Source organism: Manis pentadactyla, chromosome 4, assembly GCF_030020395.1.
Source record: "Manis pentadactyla isolate mManPen7 chromosome 4, mManPen7.hap1, whole genome shotgun sequence".
Classification (NCBI taxonomy): domain Eukaryota; kingdom Metazoa; phylum Chordata; class Mammalia; order Pholidota; family Manidae; genus Manis; species Manis pentadactyla.
In genome coordinates this window covers 33721457-33739131 of record NC_080022.1, presented here as the reverse complement: position 1 = coordinate 33739131, position 17675 = coordinate 33721457, and the positions used below count along the sequence as shown (strand labels likewise).

Below are 17675 nucleotides of genomic sequence, written 5' to 3'. Positions count from 1 at the left end.
CCACATGGCATTTTACAACAGTAGGTAATTGAAAGAGTTGACCAACAAAGAAGAAAGTGCAGCAGAGAAAATAAGGTTGGATGTAAAGTTTGAACTGAAAGCAAATGGTGTTGGAAACAGCTGCTGTTGGAGAGCCTAGGTACACAGGCCAAGAGTGCGAATGTGGACTTCCCAGCAACATACTGAGGACAAGGGTGAGGAGGCAGTGAACTTCACATCAAAGGGACTCTTGGAGATGTTTTTTTAAATTCAAAGTACAAATGATACAATGTTGTAAGTGAGGCATAGGAAAGATGCTTGCTCTATAGCAAGCTGTACAAAAAGGCAAGCGCCGCTTTTTATGTTCAATACACAAAAAATTTTCAGTCTACTCAATATTAGTTACTGCTTTTTCATTTTCTTATGCATTTAACAATGGGTTTTTAGTAGTCTGACAATTTTTTAAATGTGACATCTTCATGAATTTGAGGAAAGCATAGAAAAATACATTAGTTGACGTGCAGAGATGTGAAGTCTAATTTTATGAGCTAGTGTAAATTATATAACAGATTAGGTCCCTGGTCCCGTTTCCTCACAAAGCTGGTAGCTCTGGAAGTGCTCGTGTCCCTGTACCCACCCCTCATCCGCCTTCACCTCCTTCCCAACATTACCAAGAAAAAGAACCATTATTTTGGACTCCTGATTTATCTAAAAGTGCACACACAGGCAGTCCTCACTTTACACAGTAGTGCAGTACCGTAAAAATGACCTTACTGAATCCATGCAAAGCTCTCTTAATTTTAACTTTTTTGAAGGTCTGGAGGGGAAGGGTGGCCGGAGGCTCCATGCCATCTTCAGGCATGCCACCCTCCTGCCATCTTAGTGTGCTCACCAGCCTGGAAGCTTTCCATGCCCTGTAAGTTTAGGGTTTTTAATGGAGGTCTCACAATGCAGGCATGACTGATTACATCATTGGCCATAGGTGAGTAGCTCAATCTGCAGCCCATTTTCCCTCCCCAGAGCTGGGGTGAGGCTGAAAAGTTCAAGTTTCTACTTAAGGCTTGGTCTTCCTGGCGAGCAGCCCCCATCCTGAAGCTATCTAGAGGCTGCCAAGGTTGCCTCCTTAGAATGAAGACACTCCTATCACCCCTTCACTTAGGAAATTATGAAGGATTTAGGAGGCAGGAACGAGGGATAAAGCCCCAGTATCTTTCACAAGTCGTCTCCTGGTCTTTGACTACAGATCCCTTATAGCAAAAGGATTATAATAGTTAAGAGATACTGGCACATTTCTAGATCCCCATTTCTAGATTTCTAGTCATTATAAGGCTAGTGCATCATTGAACTGTATGAATGTGCCTCCCAGGGCAAGGCCACTCAGGCTTGTGGGCTTCTTGGTCTTGTCAGGTCCCAAAGGCAGGAGTAACCTCAGCAGTACATGGCTTCACCTTTGCAGGCACAGCTCAGGAACAGCCAAGTGGAGGAGATGCACAGAGCCGGGTGGAGGGAGCACCCTGCTCTCTGGGCACACCACTCGCCCAGCATCTGCATGTGTTCTTCACCTGATGTTCCCTGGCTCGCTCTTTATAGGACCTTCAAATGACTGTGTGTGTGTGTGTGTGTGTGTGTGGTGGGGTGGGGGGGAGTTCTTTAGAGCTGCTTGGTTTGTTCAGAGGACCCACCAGCTTCAAGCCCAGAGTAAAAATGCAATATATGTGTGAGGGGCTCAACCTTCCTTTCTCAGATTTCATTGACTATATAAAGCCTCACACCTCACTCCTACCCTGTGTTTACTTAGTGTTCCTGAACCCTCGCCTTTCCCCATTTTTCCAAGAAAAAACCTCCAGTGTGTGAGATGTTACATGCCTGCTGGTGTGCTTCGAGTGGGACTCCTGAAGACTCCCTACCAATGTCCATTTCCATTTGCTGCCTCACTGCCCTCTGTCTGGGCTCCTGAAACCTCTCTCCAGAGTTCTGGGAGGTGTGGGCTCTATGCTGGGAGGTATCCCATTCAGCTCACAGTTTGTGGTTTCTCCCACCCTCTTCCATCAGCTTTCTATCTTTTAAACATGCCTGGCATTTTCTTGGTTGCTGGTTTCTTTCTCAATCTCCCTGTTGTGGATTCATACCTTTTATTGTCTTTTTATTATCCTTTGCTGGGACCTGGGAAGGCAGAGGGATGTTGATTTGCCATCTTTAACTGGAATTCTCCCACTCGTTTATAAGATTAAGGATTTGAACCAGTGGACTTGGGCAGAAAGGAGAAATGTGAGACTCATATAGGAAGTCAGACCTAAGCTTTAAAGCAATCCTTCTCTATCTGGGCAGCTGCCGCAGAGGGCACTAAAGACAGGGCTGGCACCACTGCTGGCGTACTACTTGCGGCGGTCGTCTTCTCCCAAGCTCCACAGTTTAGCCTTGTATAGGGTGACGTCACTGTAGACCCTGAAGTGGTTCAGCCTGCGGTCATCGCGTTCTGGGTTGACCTGGAGAGAAGGCCGGAGTTAGAAGGAAGCCTGTGGGGAAGGCAGAGAGCCCTGGGTTTGAAGTCTGATGCCCCTGGGCTTGAATCAGGCCCCATCCTCCTGATGTATGGCCACTGGTGGTTTTCCTTGCTACTCTGTGGAACAACTTTTATGTCAAAAGAGTTGCAGGACTGAATGAGAATAACCAATGCAAACGTGCTAGCTTTGCCTTCCCACTGCCTGCTTCAGAGGTGGTGCCTATGCACCTTCCCCACTGGAACATAAGCTCTGCGAGGGCAGGGCCGTAGCTGTTAAAGTCACACACCCCCAGCACCTAGAACAGTTCCTAGCACACCCTAGGGATTCAGGACATATTTGCTGAGTGAAAGAATGAATATTGTTGAAGTAGTTACCCAGAGACCAGAGTAAGGGTGAGCTCTGATACAGAATCTCACAGAAGCTACTCTGTGCAATTAAAGGATACATTGCCACTAAATGTTACTAGGAGACCAGAGGCTAAGAGGTATTTACTGAGCGTGGCCCATGGGAGCCTGGCCTGTATTCTAAAGAAAATCAAAAATAGTGAGTTAAATTACTTGTGCTTTGAAATAGTTTTCTCAGTTACCTAGTGATCTGACTTGGATGATTTTCATCACAACCTTCCTCTTCCTTTTCTTTTTTCACTCTAAGTCAGACACCTCCCCCCCATGTTCCTCTTTCCCTTTGAACATTCGTCTCTTCCCCAGATGCCTAGCTGTGCCTCTCCCTTGTGGGCTCGGTGGTCCTCCTGAAGGTGGTCAGGCTCTGGCTGGACTCCTCTCCCCATCTCCCTTTTTCCTCTCTCCAGGGTGATGCGCGTTTCTGAAGAGGATCTGTTGCAAACGAGCAGCTTCTTGCTCTCCTCCTCACTGATAAAACCTGACTTACTGAGCCATTTATTCCAAGGTCCATGCAGGAGCCCAGCAGCAGAGCCACATGCCCTAGACTAGAGTTGTGTAAATGGGAGGGAAGGCCAGTCCCCTGCAGCAGAAACAGAATTATAGGGTGTGTGGCACTCTTGGGAAGGGAGCATACTTCCCTTTACTCAGTGGATGAAGACAACTGGGATCAAGCCAAGGGGCCAAGAGAAGCACCTGATGGTCCTTGGTTGTCATGGGCATCATAGAAGCCCACATTTATTGAGCACTTACTACGTGCAGGTACTGTCCCAAGTAGTTTATATACATGGTTTCAGTTAATCTTCATAACACATCTTCAAGTATTACTATTATTATCCCATTTTATGGTGGATAAATGGAGGTTGAGAGGTTCAGGTCACACAGCTAGAAAGTAGTGGAGCTGGGGTTTGAACTCAGGCTGCCCAGCTCCAGAGCCATCATGTTGCATTAATTTGCTGAGTTGAGTTGAATGCTGCCGCAGGAGGCACGTGGCAGTACAGAGGCACCAGGGGGAGGTGCCAGGGGGCAGAAGTCCCTTAATGGGACTTTATGGAAGAAGTGACTCCTGAGCTGCCCTGAAGGATGAGTAGTCCTTCAAGATGAAGACTACTTGCTGTCCTTGGAGTATGGCTGGCATCAGGGGACAGGCTGCAGGGGCAGTAGATATAAGGACAGAGGGTGTGAAAGGTCTCAGTGATATGAGGTAATGGAGGAAGTCTTGATACAGCTGAGGAAAGGGGTCTCTAACCTCATATCAGGCACAAAATACACAGATGGGCTGAAAGCCAAGTGTTAAAAAAAAACAACAACTAGGGAAAAACACAGAAGGATAGTTAGTTGTTCAGTAACTCTGGGTGTTCAGCGTATTCCTAAGCAAGGCACAAAGCCCAGATAATGTAATGGACAAGATGAGCACATTGGCTCCTTAAAAACTAAAACCTTCAGTGTGATAAATGACAGAGTTAAAAACAAGTGTGGCAGAAAGTTCTGCAAGTTGTCTGTACAAAATTCTGCGTTTCCTCCTTGGCAACGGAAGCCCATCATTCAGGGTGAATGTGGTAAAGATTCCATTCCCCAGGCTCCTGGCAGCTAGAGGTGCCCTTCCCATCAAATGAGGGGAGCACTGTTGCTTACATTCCCATTTTACAGATAAGGGACAGAACCTAGAGGTGTTAAGTGACATGCCCGAGACCACCATACTAATAACTGGTAGAGCACAGTGCAGCAATCTGTCATCAGCAACCTTTGTTTAATCAACACTTGGGCAGTGTTTAGTGTGTGCCAGGCCCTGTCCTAAGCACCTCCCAAATACCACCTCATCGATCCTCATCACAACCTTACAAGGAAAGCATGGGAGTATCTCCATTTTACAGCGAGGCTACTGAGTCATAACAGAGCTTCGTAGCTTACCCAAGCTCACACAGCTGGTAGTGGCAGCCAGAATTCAAACTCAGGCTGTCCAGCTCCACATAGTATCTCTTAGCCACCACCTCTGTTGCCCCTATGCTTCCTAAGTAAAGGAGCCACACTTACCAAGGGCTCTGAGTCCCATCCAATTTCTTGGCTTTCAGTCTGTGTCTCCACGTATTTCTTTCTTGGTCCCTGGGCAGCATGGTGAATAAGATTCAGAAACCTGTCTGGCAGATGAGGCATGAGTTGTGAAGGAGTCAGGTTTGGGGGCTAAAAAGAGGTCATGTGCCCTTTACTCTGGCCACTGCTTCCTCAGAGGCAGAGCACCTGGCCTCAAGGCCCACCTAGGCCTCGTGACAGGTGTCTGGTTCCGCCACTCATTATTCAACAAATACTTGTGGAGCACAAACTGTGCCAGGTGCTGTTCTGGGTGCTGGAGGTACAGCGTAGTGAGACAGACATGGTCCCTGCTCCTGGAGCTTGTGGTCCAGGTGGGCGGACAGGGGACCCAATATACAAGTATACAAGCAAACCCAATGGTGGCAGACAGTGATGCAGGCTGTGAGGAGGGAGTTGGCATGGCATGCGGGGGTAGCGTGGCTTCTTAGACAGGTGAGGGGGGCCTCTCTGGACACCTAGCAGGGGCCAGCCCTGAGAAAGAGGCAGAGGCAAAGCACTGCATAGGCAGCAAGAACAAAGGCCCTGAGGTGAGTGGGTTCAGCCAGTGGCCAAGAGAATGAGGAGGAGGGCTGTAAGAAGGGAGGTCAAATCCCTCTGTACCGAAATAACTATGGCAGCCAACACCAGGTATATTTGTAACTCTACAGCTTAAGGACTTGAAAATATTTCATTTTCAATTTCTCCCGTATCAAGTCCCAATTTGAGAGAGGCAGTTTGACAACAGGAAGAATCTGGGCTTTGCAGTAGACATTCCTGGCCCTTCCACTTCCAGCGTGACAGGTGGTTTACTTTTCCAGCCTCGCTTTGCTCCTCCGTAAAATGGGAGGGAAATGTCTACCTCAGCAAGATGACTGAGAATGGAAGGAAGGAACAAGGATAAAGGATCTGGCATCGGGCTCAGTTTATTCTTAATACAAGGCAGCTAGAAATAAACTCCTGGCTTTTTGATACCACAGATATTGACCTTATGTTCTTTGATATTGCTGTTAGTTTATTCACTTGTCTGTCTCCACTATGCTATGAGATCTTCCCTCCACCTACCCCCAAACCCCCACACACAACTTCCCACCTTGTCCTCCTATATAAATTTTTCTTCCATCAAAGTCTACTCTAAGAAGGTAGAGGGAAGGAGGAAAGCTTGCCTAGAAGGATTAAGCTTTCCAGCAAATACCTCTATTCTTTCATTCCAAACATGACCCCTGTCCCCTGGATTTTGCATGCATGCCAAACCTCTTGCAGATGTCTTTTGTTTCTGTGCCTTTCCTTTTAAGTCAGAATATCCTTGCATAGTCTTCTCATTGACATACTCCACTTCACCCTGTTATCACCTCCTCCAAGAAGACTTCCCAGAACTCCACTGTCTGACTTAGGCACCTGTTTTATGTGCAATTACCCCCAATCTTACTCTCTACTTATTTGTCTACTTACTAGTCTGTCTCCTTCACTACGGTATGAGCTCCCTGCCCTCCAGCCCATCACAGTGACTATCACATGGTAATAATGAAAGTAAGGACATTTCCTGATCACCAGGTATCAGATATTTGTGTTTGATACACTTATTTTATTTAATCTTCACAGTGACCCAAAGAGAGATGCTCAGAGAGGATTAAAAACTTGCCCAAAGTCACAGTTTAATAAGTGCCAGAACCAGAATTAGTATGAACTTAGTATGACTCCAGAACTTGTGCCACTGACAGCTAAATGCTGAATGACTGAAATGCAAATGAAGGCCATTGGGAACATTTTTGTTGGCTTGACAGTTAGTAAACTGGTGGTATGGTTGAGCTTGCCAACCTCTTGTGGACTTCATTAGTTTGTTTCTACCCCATGGATCCTATTAATCATGTGCCCAAGGGACATGAGCTGGGAGTCCAGTTTCCAGATAGTCAAAGCAGAGGGCTGATGCTCACCCCAAGGTAACACTACCCTGCGAGGTCTCTCCAGCCAACTGCCCCTCTGTGCTCTATCTCACTGGTATTCTCAAACCCCGGGCTTACCATCTGCAGGTTCCTCCAGATGATCATGCCAAGACATGGGCTTTCTGGTAATTGTGTGAACTAGAGAAGAAAAAACATCACAGGTTCATGTTAATACTCTCGCTCCCTGCTCTAAGACCTACCCTAGGCTGGACACCCATTTAGCATTTTCTGAGTGTCTGCCACTTTCAGGTATTGTGCTGGCCACTAGGGAGTAAGGCCCTCAAGGACCTCACAGTCTAAAATGGCATTGCCCAGTATGGTGGCACCGGCCATATCTAGCTACTTGAATTTGAATAATTAAAATTAACTATGACCAACAATTCATTCTTCAGTCATACTAGCTACATTTCAAGTACTCAATAGCCACATGCGGCTAATGGCTACCATTTTGGGCAGCACAGATAGAGAACATTTTTGTTATTGAAGAATGTTTCTTGGGACAGTGCTAGTCTAGAAGGTGTAGACAACTGATGCAGCCAAACAAAATTAGAGAGTGATATATACCCAGCAGGCCATGTGATACCAGAGGTGCAAAATCCATAGACATCCATTCAGCTCCTAATTATTGGTGCATGGGAGACAGCTGTAAACAGAGAAGATTCCCATACTCCTTGACCTCCCATTCTATTTGTGGTCACAGACAATAAACAAATAATAATGTCAGGCAAATATAGGTGAGAATGCAAAACAATAAAGCAGGTTATGCAGGCAAGGAATTGATGGTGGGGTGTGTGTGGTGTATCTCTGATAAAGGCACTGTGTGGGGATAGGTAGGAAGAATCCAAGAGAGAGCTTGGCGAGTTGGAGAAACATCAAGAAGGCCCGAGTAATTTGAATGGAGTGAGCTAGGTGGAGAGTAGTAGGAAAGGAGCAGAGACCACGGGGAACCAGCTGGTCTCCAAAGTGTTTTTAACCTCCAACTCCTACCAGAGAACACTTCTGTGCATGCATCTACTAGATGTACATTCATATAGTCTCTGTGTACTATTATCAGTATATTAACAAAGAATAATTTTTTTCTTTATACATTAAAGTAAACAAAAACAAGTTCTAATATATTCTCACTCTACCCCATGGATCATATTAAACATGTGCCCAAGGACATGAGCTGGGAGACCAGAACTTTTCCTAGGAACCCTGAATGTTGCCTCAAGCTAGTTTAAACTGTTGGAATGGACCAAGTTTAAACAGAAATGGATGTTCTGAAATTGTTTTCCTGAAATTAGTGTTGGGGATTCCCAAGGGAAACCAGGTTAGTTATGAGCAAAATGATGACATTACATTTCATGCGCTCTCACCACACACACATGGCTACTTAGCTTGACTATTGTAATCATGTCATTGTGTATCAAAACATGTACACCTAAAGTAGATACAAATTTTATTAAAAAAATGACATCATATTTTCCTACATAGCTAGGTTTTGGTGGACTATAGCCAATTAGGCTCAGAAGTTGGGTGAGAAGTTCTGGATGAAGGACCTTTGTGAATGAAGTTAAAGATGTAGGGACTGGTGATGGATTGAGGAAATCCATTTCTGTAGATAGGGTGGGAAAGAAGGGAGCCTGTGGCTGATGCAGTGTAGGCATTGAACTGTTTGTTCAAGGAACTGTGTGTGTGCGGGGTCGGGCGGGGGGGCGGCGGGGATAGTCGGAGGAAGCTGTGTGGGCTGCAGAGCCAGATCCACTGGGGCCTTAATGTCTGATTGGTTTAACGCCTCCTCAGAAGCTGTGGGGCCACCCAGGCTTTTACAGAGGGCTGGCAGGATCCACCTGGCCCTTTAGCACAGCTCTAGCCAGGGATGGTGTCGGGGAGGGTCTAGAGGAAAAGAGAGGAGTTAGATGCCCACCAGATCAACCCAGGCAGAGAGAGCAGGGCCCTGCTGAGGCTTAGCGGGTGAGGATGGAGAGAGAGGCTGACTCAAGGACTACTTAGAGGGCAGAATTCAGCCAGGAGAGATGGAGATGCCTGCCTATGCATGGTAGTGTCTGTCACTGAGGTGGGAACATGGGCAAGGTCGGGTGAGAGGCATGTGAAGTAGTAAACATGATTGTGACTACTGAGATGGGTGGGGCCAGGGAGGGACAGACTGAGGATGATTCCTAGGCTTCTAACTTGAAAGAGTGAATGGTTGCTGTGCCTTTTGCTAAAACAATGTTCTCTGGAGTAACAGCAGGTAGGGGAGGGGGGCGGGATGCCCCCAGTTTTGGAACTGGTGGGTCTGAGGTACCTGTGGGTTATCCAGGGGAAGGGAGCTGAGAGGTGGCTGGCTGCCTGCGTTTGGGCTCCATTTGCAATTCCATGGCGTTCAGGGGGAGCTGATGTTATGGCACCCGATGAGCCCACCCAAGGAATGTGCACAGTGAGAGGAGTGGAGGACGGGGCCGTTTCATCAAGGGGGCAGCATGGACCCTGAGTCTACCACCCCTGAACCTGGTGAAGGTTTAAGGCACTATCAGAAACCTGAAAAAAGAAAAAACTTAAGCTTATTAACAACAACCCAAAACACAAGCAAAACAAAACATAAAACCCTGTGAAGTATAATTATTTCCACAGCAAAGTTATAAAAAGTCTTTCAACTTTTTTTTACAACAAATATATTATTCAATCGCGACGTGTGTACACTTTCATGTCTGCCATATTTGGTGTGATGGGGGGGCAAGACGCCCCCCGCAGTCATAGTTCCTGAAAGAGAGGTGAGGTCAGAGAAGCGTCTCCTGCTATGCAGCGGCCCCCACGGCTCCTCCATCCCCGGGGCGCCCCCCACCCCACCCTTTCCTCCATCCAGCGGCGCCCCTCACCTTTGCGGAGGGGATTCACATGATACTGCGTGTACAGTTTCTGGGTTCGTAGCTCTTTCAGGTACAATTCCCGCAAGATCTGGTTCTGATGGACCTCGTCCAGGATCACCTTCTCCTTCTGGCGACCGGCCATGCCTTCCTGGGCGTCCGCTGCAGCTCGCTCCCTCTGCGCTCTTGGCGCTCGCGGGGTGCAGGGCCAAGGGCCGTCTCCAGGCAACGGCGTCCCACGCTGTCTCCGGGCAACAGAGACGCAGTTCGCGCCTCCCTTAGACCACCTTCCGGCCGGCCGTCCCCCCTTCCCAGAATCTAAGCGCGCCGCCCTCTCCTTCCGCGCTGGACTCACCTTCCCCAGCTTCTCTGGACCAACCCTGGGTACCGCCGGAAACGGAAAAGGACTGGCCGACCGGTGACAGACCCAGGCGGTAATGGACTTATGGGATCTCACCTTGGCCAGTCATTTCCTAAAAAAGATTTTGGAAGGAGTCAGAAACCTCTCCCACTTTAAAGCAGATGCCCACAAACTGAAACCCCCTATCGTCTAGCTCACAAACCAGCGGAGGTTTCACATCTGAGAGGACCTTCTGACCCATATCACCCATGTGAGAATGTAGACAGAATAGCCCTTTCTTAATCTAAGCAACTTGGGGACTTATTTATTTATTTATTTAAAAAATTTTTAGTTGTGGGAAAATAACCTGAAAGTTCTCACCTGAAGCATTTTTTAATATATAGCTTAGTAGTGTCAAGTATATTCATACTAGGTGAAACTGATCTCCAAACCCTTTTATACCGATCAAACAGCGACTCCCCATTTCCTTCTCCCCTTAGCCTCTTGACGACCACCATTTCACTTTCTCTATGAGTTTCACTACTCTAGGTACTTTATATAATAGAGTTTATGTAAAAAGAGCCAAAAAATAGGCCTAGCCTAAAGAAAGGAGCCATCTCTGGTTTTGGCAAACACATAAACTCTGACTCCAAAGCTGTGCTTTGGACTTCCCCACTGTGTACCTCACTCATTCATCATTCATTCAAAACACAGGGTGTCCCAGGATGTGCTCAGGCTTGGGGACAGTGTTGGCATGTCAGTTGTGTGGGCATGTCTGCAGTTCCCTGAGTCCATCACGCTCATTAATGATGCCTTATTTTAGCTTCTGCTACTACTCTTTGGCCTGGAAGGTTCTTTCCTCTGTTGTCTCCTGTGCAGCACCTACCTACTGTTTATAATGAGTTCACATGTAATCTTTCAAAAACCTTTTTGTTTGCTATAGGCCCTAGTCAAGTTTTTCTTTGTGCCATGCTCACCCCAAATTTATACTTACTAGAATACTAAACTTATTTGTTTCTATCTAAGTTACTTGAGAACGAGAAATATATATGATCTATCTCTGCATTACCAGCACCTGGCATAGTACAGATAATTGTAGGTATTTGGTAAAGGTTTGCTGGCTGACTAGATGTCTAACCAGTTAGTACTGTGATTTTCTTCTGCTTATGTCATTACATGAGCCCTTGCATCATTCAGAAACACAAACAGATTTCATCACACCCTGGCTGAACTGGAGAAGCACTGTGTTACTTGTCATTATGAGCCATCCCTTGACCCCTTTTTCTAGCGAGGCTCAAACAGCTTCCTGAAGTCTTTACTGCCTTCCTAAGTCTAAGAAGACAACCCATCATTCTGCTGCAGAGTCACACTGCTACTTGGGGACAACTAGTGGGACTGTCCCTGTCAAACTTCAGCCTTGGCCCAGTGGTCCAGAAGCCCTTCTTCCACACAGGGCTTTGAACATATTCAGTTGTTCCACAAGTAGCTTAACTGCCTGCTAGAAAAACTTCTAACACTTTTTAAAGCAAGACAACAAAATCCAAAAGTTATAACATAACATTCACAGGGGCAGCATCAATTAAAACCAGTTGGGAAAGCAGACAGTTGAAGAAGTAGGAAAATGTGACCCACAGCCATGAGAAAAATCCAGAGACAGAAGCAAAAATGACAGATCATGGCCTTCAAGGCCTTTAAAAAAACTATTATTCATCTGTTGAAGATTTAAAGGAAACATTGAATGAAGAGAGAAATGTAAGATGAAAAAAAGAACCAAATGGAAATTCTGGAGATAAAAATATAAGAAATTAAAACTTCACTGAATAGGATTAATAGCTTAATAGACACTGAAGAAGAAAAAATCAGTGAAGTTGAATTTCAACAGAAACCATTCAACTTGAAGCGCAGAGAGGAAAAGACAACAAAAATGAACAAAGTTTCAGTGATCTGTGGACAAGCACATGTCTAACATATGTCTAGCAGGAATCTCAGAAAAGGAGAAACATGAAAAAGAATCCATAGATCCAAGAAGCTCAATATAGCCCAAGCAGGATGAATATTAAGAAAACCCACACCAAAGAAAAGCCACATCATAATCAAATTGTTGAAAACCAGTGATAAAAGCATCAGGAGGGGAAACATATAGATTATGTACAGAGTAACAATATTCACAGAACTCTCATCAGAATGATGCAAACTTGAAGCCAGTAGAATTTTATTGAAGTGTTGAAAAAATAAATGTCATCCTAAGATTCTGTAATCAGCGAAAATATCCCTTAAGAATGAAGATAGAATAAAGAATTTTTCAATTAAAGCCAAAGCAGTGAGAATTCCCCACCAGCAGTCCTGCCCTATAGGAAATGTTAAAGGAAGTTCTTTGGGACAAAGGAAAATAATAACGTAAAATTTGGATCTTCACAAAGAAATAAAGAAGTGCCAAAGGTGGCATGTAGGTAAGTACAAAATAATTATTTTCATTTCCAATTTCTCTCAAATATAATTGGATTTTAAAGCAAAAATAGCATATTGTAGAGTTTAAAATATGCAGAAATAAAATACATAGCAAAAACACACACAAAAAATACAGAGGGGGAATGGAAATATACAGATACTATATATAATGTGGTATATTATTTGGTGTAGACTGGAATAAGCTAAAGATACATATTGTAAACCTTACAGAAGCCACTAAAAACTTAAGACAAAGAAGTATAGCTAATAACACATTAATAAAAAAATAAAGATAATACTAAGAATCCCAATTAATCCAAAAGGAGACAAGAAAAGAGAGAAAAAGGAACAAAAAAGAGAGATGTTACAATAAAGAACAAATGACAAGATGGCAGACTTAAACCCAACCAAGTTAATAGCTATATTGAGTGTAAACTACTCCAAGAAAAAGCAGATTGTTGGACTGGATAAAAGTAAGACCCAACTGAATGTTATCTACAGTAAACTGTCTTTAACCTAAAGACACCAAGAGATTAATGGTGAAAAGCTAGACACAGATATACCAAGCAAATATGGATAATGAGAAAGCAGAAGTGGCTATATTTATCAGACAAAATAGACTTTAGGAAGAGGGAAATTACCAGGTATAATGAGAAATTTTTCAAAATGATGAAAGGGTCAGTTCACCAAGTAGACGTAATTCTAAATATATGGATCTAGTAACAGAACTGGAAAACACATGAAGCAAAAACTCGCAGAACTGAGAAGATAGACAAGTCCACAATTACAGTTGGAGATTTCAACATTTTTATCTTAGTAATTGATAAAGCAAGTAAACAAAACCGGTAAGTATACAGAAGACTTGAAAACACTATCAACCAATTTATCTTTAAGGATGGTATTAGAAAGGAACCAAAGTACAGTATTGATGAATGAGGCTTCTACCTTAGGAAGCTAGAAAAAGATGAGCAAATTTTAATAAAAATAATAAACAGAAGGAAAGAAATAATAGAGTGGAAATCAATTACATGGAAAACATGTAAGCAATAGATAAAAACCAACACAACCAAAACTGGTGTGTTGAAAATAACAACATCAATAAACTTCTAGCTATACTCATCAAGAAAAACAGGAGAAATAAAACCCCATGAAGGACCAATATAATGAATAAATGTGGAACATCACTGTACATCTTAGAGATGTCAAGTGGACAATAAGGAAATGCTACCAAGAAGTTTGTCAGTAAATTTAACAACTTAGATGAAATAACTTCTGTGAAGATACGAATTTCTAGAGCTGACAAAAAATAGAAAATCTGCATAGCTTTATATCTATTTAAAAAGTTGAATTTGTAATTGAAAAAATTCCCATAATATAACCCTCCAGTTCCAGATGGTTTTTCTGGTTAATCTGTCAAATATATAATGAAGAAAGTACATTTCTGCACAACTCTTTCAGAAAAAAGGAGTGGAGCGCACATTTCCCAGCTCATTTTATGAGGGGCCAGTATTACATTAATACTAAAACCAGACAGATTATTAAAAAAGGAAAACTAAAGATAAATATGCCTCATGAACATGGTTGCAAAAATCCTTAAGTTTTAGAAAAAAATATCCAGCAGTATATAAAAAGAATAATACACTACACCAAATGTGGTTTTTAAAGAGATGCAAGGTTGGTTTAATATTTAGAAATACCAATTCACCATATTAATAAATAAAAGAGGAAAGCCCTATGATCCTCTCTTTACATCTGGCAATAGGGAGGGAAGGTTTAAGGGGACAGCTGCCGGGTGCTTCACGGAACATCCTTGCACTTCTCCTGGCATCACAATTTGTCAGAGCTCACAATTCCAAGTTAGAGATTTTTGATAAGCACTCACATTTTAAGAACAAAACCTTTTTATAAGGAAATGTTACACATACACATAAAAATACTTTCCTCCAAAATGTATGACTCACACTGATTTACCACAAAAGTACATATTTGTAAGCATTACACAAGCCAAGAATAGAACATTAACAGCACCCCAGAAGCCTCTTTCCTGCCCCTTCCTAAACACCGTCTGCCCCTTTCTCCTCAAAGGTAACCACTGTCCTGGCTTCTGATACCATACAGTACACATGCTTTTGTGCTTGGCTTCTTTTGTTCAACATTATATTTGTGAAATTCATCTGCGCTGTTGCATCCAGTTGTGATTTCACTGCTTTTCATTACTGTGTACTGTTCATTTTTGTGAGTATTCCCACAATTTATTTTCACTTTACTACTGATAGACATTGGGTGTATCAGTGTGGACTGTTACAAATAATGCTGTGTGAATATTTTTGTAGATGTCTCTTGGTGCTCACATACAAACATTTTGTTGGATGTATATTTAGGAGTGGAATTACTGGATTATAGGGATTACTTATGGATGTTTTAATAGATGATACTGAGCTGTTTTCCCAAATGGTATCATTTGCTCATTGAAGTTCTTGCTAATTCAGACCTTTGTCAACACCTGGCATTGTCAGTCTTTTTAATTATTGCCATGCTGGTAGGTATGTAGTGGAATCTTTTTTTTTAAGGATTAAAAAAAAAGTTTTATTAAGGTGTTATTGATATACACTCTTGTGAAGTTTCACATGGAAAAACAATGTGGTTACTACATTTACCCATATTATCAAGTCCCCACCCATACCCCAATGCAGTCACTGTCCATCAGTGTAGTAAGATGCCACAGATTCACTGTTTGCCTTCTCTGTGCTACACTGTTTTCCCTGTGACCCCCCACACCATGTGTACTAAACATACTACCCCTCAATCCCCATCTCCCTCCCTCCCGTCCCGCCCTCCTACACCCCTCCCCTTCGGAACCACTAGTCCCTTCTTGGAGTCTGTGTGCTGCTGCTATTTTGTTCCTTCAGTTTTGCTTCATTGTTATACTCCACAAATGAGGGAAATCATTTGGCATTTGTCTTTCTCCGCCTGGCTTATTTCACTGAGCATAATATCCTCTAGCTCCATCTATGTTGTTGCAAATGGTAGGATTTGATTGTTTCTTATGGCTGAATAGTATTCCATTGTGTATATGTACCTCTTCTTTATCCATTCATTTACTGATGGACACTTAGGTTGCTTCCATATCTTGGCTATTGTAAATAGTGCTGCAATAAACATAGGAGTGCATATGTCTTTTTGAATCTGAGAAGTTATATTCTTTGGGTAAATTCCACGGAGTGGGGTTCCCAGGTCAAATGGCATTTCTATTTTTAGTTTTTTGAGGAACCTCCATATTGTTTTCCACAATGGTTGAACTAGCTTACATTCCCACCAGCAGTGTAGGAGGGTTCCCCTTTCTCCACATTCTTGCCAGCATTTGTTGTTCTTAGTCTTTTCAATGCTGGCCGTCTTTACTGGTGTGAGGTGATATCTCATTGTAGTTTTAATTTGCATTTCCCTGATGATGTGGAGCATCTTTTCATGTGTCTGTGGGCAATCTGAAGTTCTTCTTTGGAGAATTGTCTCTTCATATCCTCTGCCCATTTGTTAAATATCATGTCATAGTTTTTGGGTTTGAGGCGTGTGAATTCTTTATATATTTTGGATGTTAACCCCTTGTCGGATATGTCGTTTACAGATATATTCTCCCATTCTGTAGGGTGCCTTTTTGTTCTGTTGATGGTGTCCTTTGCCATACAGAAACTTTCTAGTTTGATGTAGTCCCATGAGTTCATTTTTGCTTTTGTTTCTCTTGCTCGAGGAGATGCGTTCAGGAAGAAGTTGCTCATGCTTATATTCAGGAGATTTTTACCTCTGTTGTCTTCTAAGAGTTTTATGGTTTCATGACTTACATTCAGGTCTTTGATCCATTTCAAGTTTACTTTTGTGTATGGGCTTAAGCAATAATCCAGTTTCATTCTCTTGCATATAGCTGTCAAGTTTTGCCAACACCAGTTGTTGAAGAGGCTGTCATTTCCCTATTGTATGTTCATGGCTCCTTTATCATATATTAACTGACCATATATGGTTGGGTTTATATCAGGGCTCTCTTGTCTGTTCCATTGGTCTATGGGTCTGTTCTTGTGCCAGTACCAAATTGTCTTGATTACTGTGGCTTTGTAGTACAGATTGAAGTTGGGGAGCATAATCCCCCCAGCTTTATTCTTCCTTCTCAGGATTGTTTTAGCTATTAGGGGTCTTTTGTGGCTCCCTATGAATTTTAGAATGATTTTCTCTAGTTCGTTGAAGAATGCTGCTGGCATTTTGATAGGAATTGCATTGAATCTGTAGATTGCTTTAGGCAGGATGGCTATTTTAACAATATTAATTCTTCCTATCCATTAGCACGGGATGTGTTTCTGTTTATTGGTATCTTCTTTAATTTCTTTCATGAGTGTCTTGTAGTTTTCAGAATATAGGTCTTTCACTCCCTTGGTTAGGTTTATTCCTAGGTATTTTATTATTTTTGATACAACTGTGAATGGAATTGTTTTCCTGATTTCTCTCTCTGCTAGTCCATTGTTAGTATATAGGAATGCAATAGATTTCTGTGTATTAATTTTGTATCCTGCAACTTTGCTGAATTCAGATATTAGATCTAATAGTTTTGGAGTGGATTCCTTAGGGTTTTTAATATACAATATCATGTCATCTGCAAATAGGGACAGTTTAACTTCTTCCTTGCCAATCTGGATACCTTTTATTTCTTTGTGTTGTCTGGTTGCTGTAGCTAGGAACTCCAGTACTATGTTGAAAAGAAGTGAAGAGAGTGGGCATCCTTGTCTTGTTCCCAATCTTAAAGGAAAAGCTTTCAACTTCTTGCTGTTAAGTATAATGTTGGATGTGGGTTTGTCTTATATGGCCTTTATTATGTTGAGGTACTTGCCCTCTATGCCCATTTTGTTGAGAGTTTTTATCATGAATGGAAGTTGAATTTTGCCAAATGCTTTTTCAGCATCTGTGGAGATGATCATGTGGTTTTTGTCTTTCTTTTTGTTGATGTGGTGGATGATTTTGATGGATTTTCGAATGTTGTACCATCCTTGCATCCCTGGAATAAATCCTACTTGATCATGATGGATGATCTTTTTGTTGTGTTTTTGAATTCAGTTTGCTAATATTTTGTTGAGTATTTTTTCATCTATGTTCATCATGGATATTGG

The 17675-nt window shown here is 42.8% G+C and overlaps 1 protein-coding gene across 1 annotated transcript; it reads right to left on the bottom strand.

The window, feature by feature from the left end:
• Positions 1–2109: 2109 nt before the first annotated feature.
• CFAP144 (cilia and flagella associated protein 144) lies at positions 2110–10074 on the bottom strand. The gene is made up of 4 exons (XM_036892923.2): positions 9753–10074; positions 6970–7029; positions 4916–5019; positions 2110–2465 (listed from the first exon to the last, which is right to left on the bottom strand). The coding sequence occupies exons 1-4, from the start codon at positions 9883–9885 to the stop codon at positions 2355–2357; spliced, it is 408 nt and encodes a 135-aa protein (XP_036748818.1). The 5' UTR covers positions 9886–10074; the 3' UTR covers positions 2110–2354.
• Positions 10075–17675: the final 7601 nt, after the last annotated feature.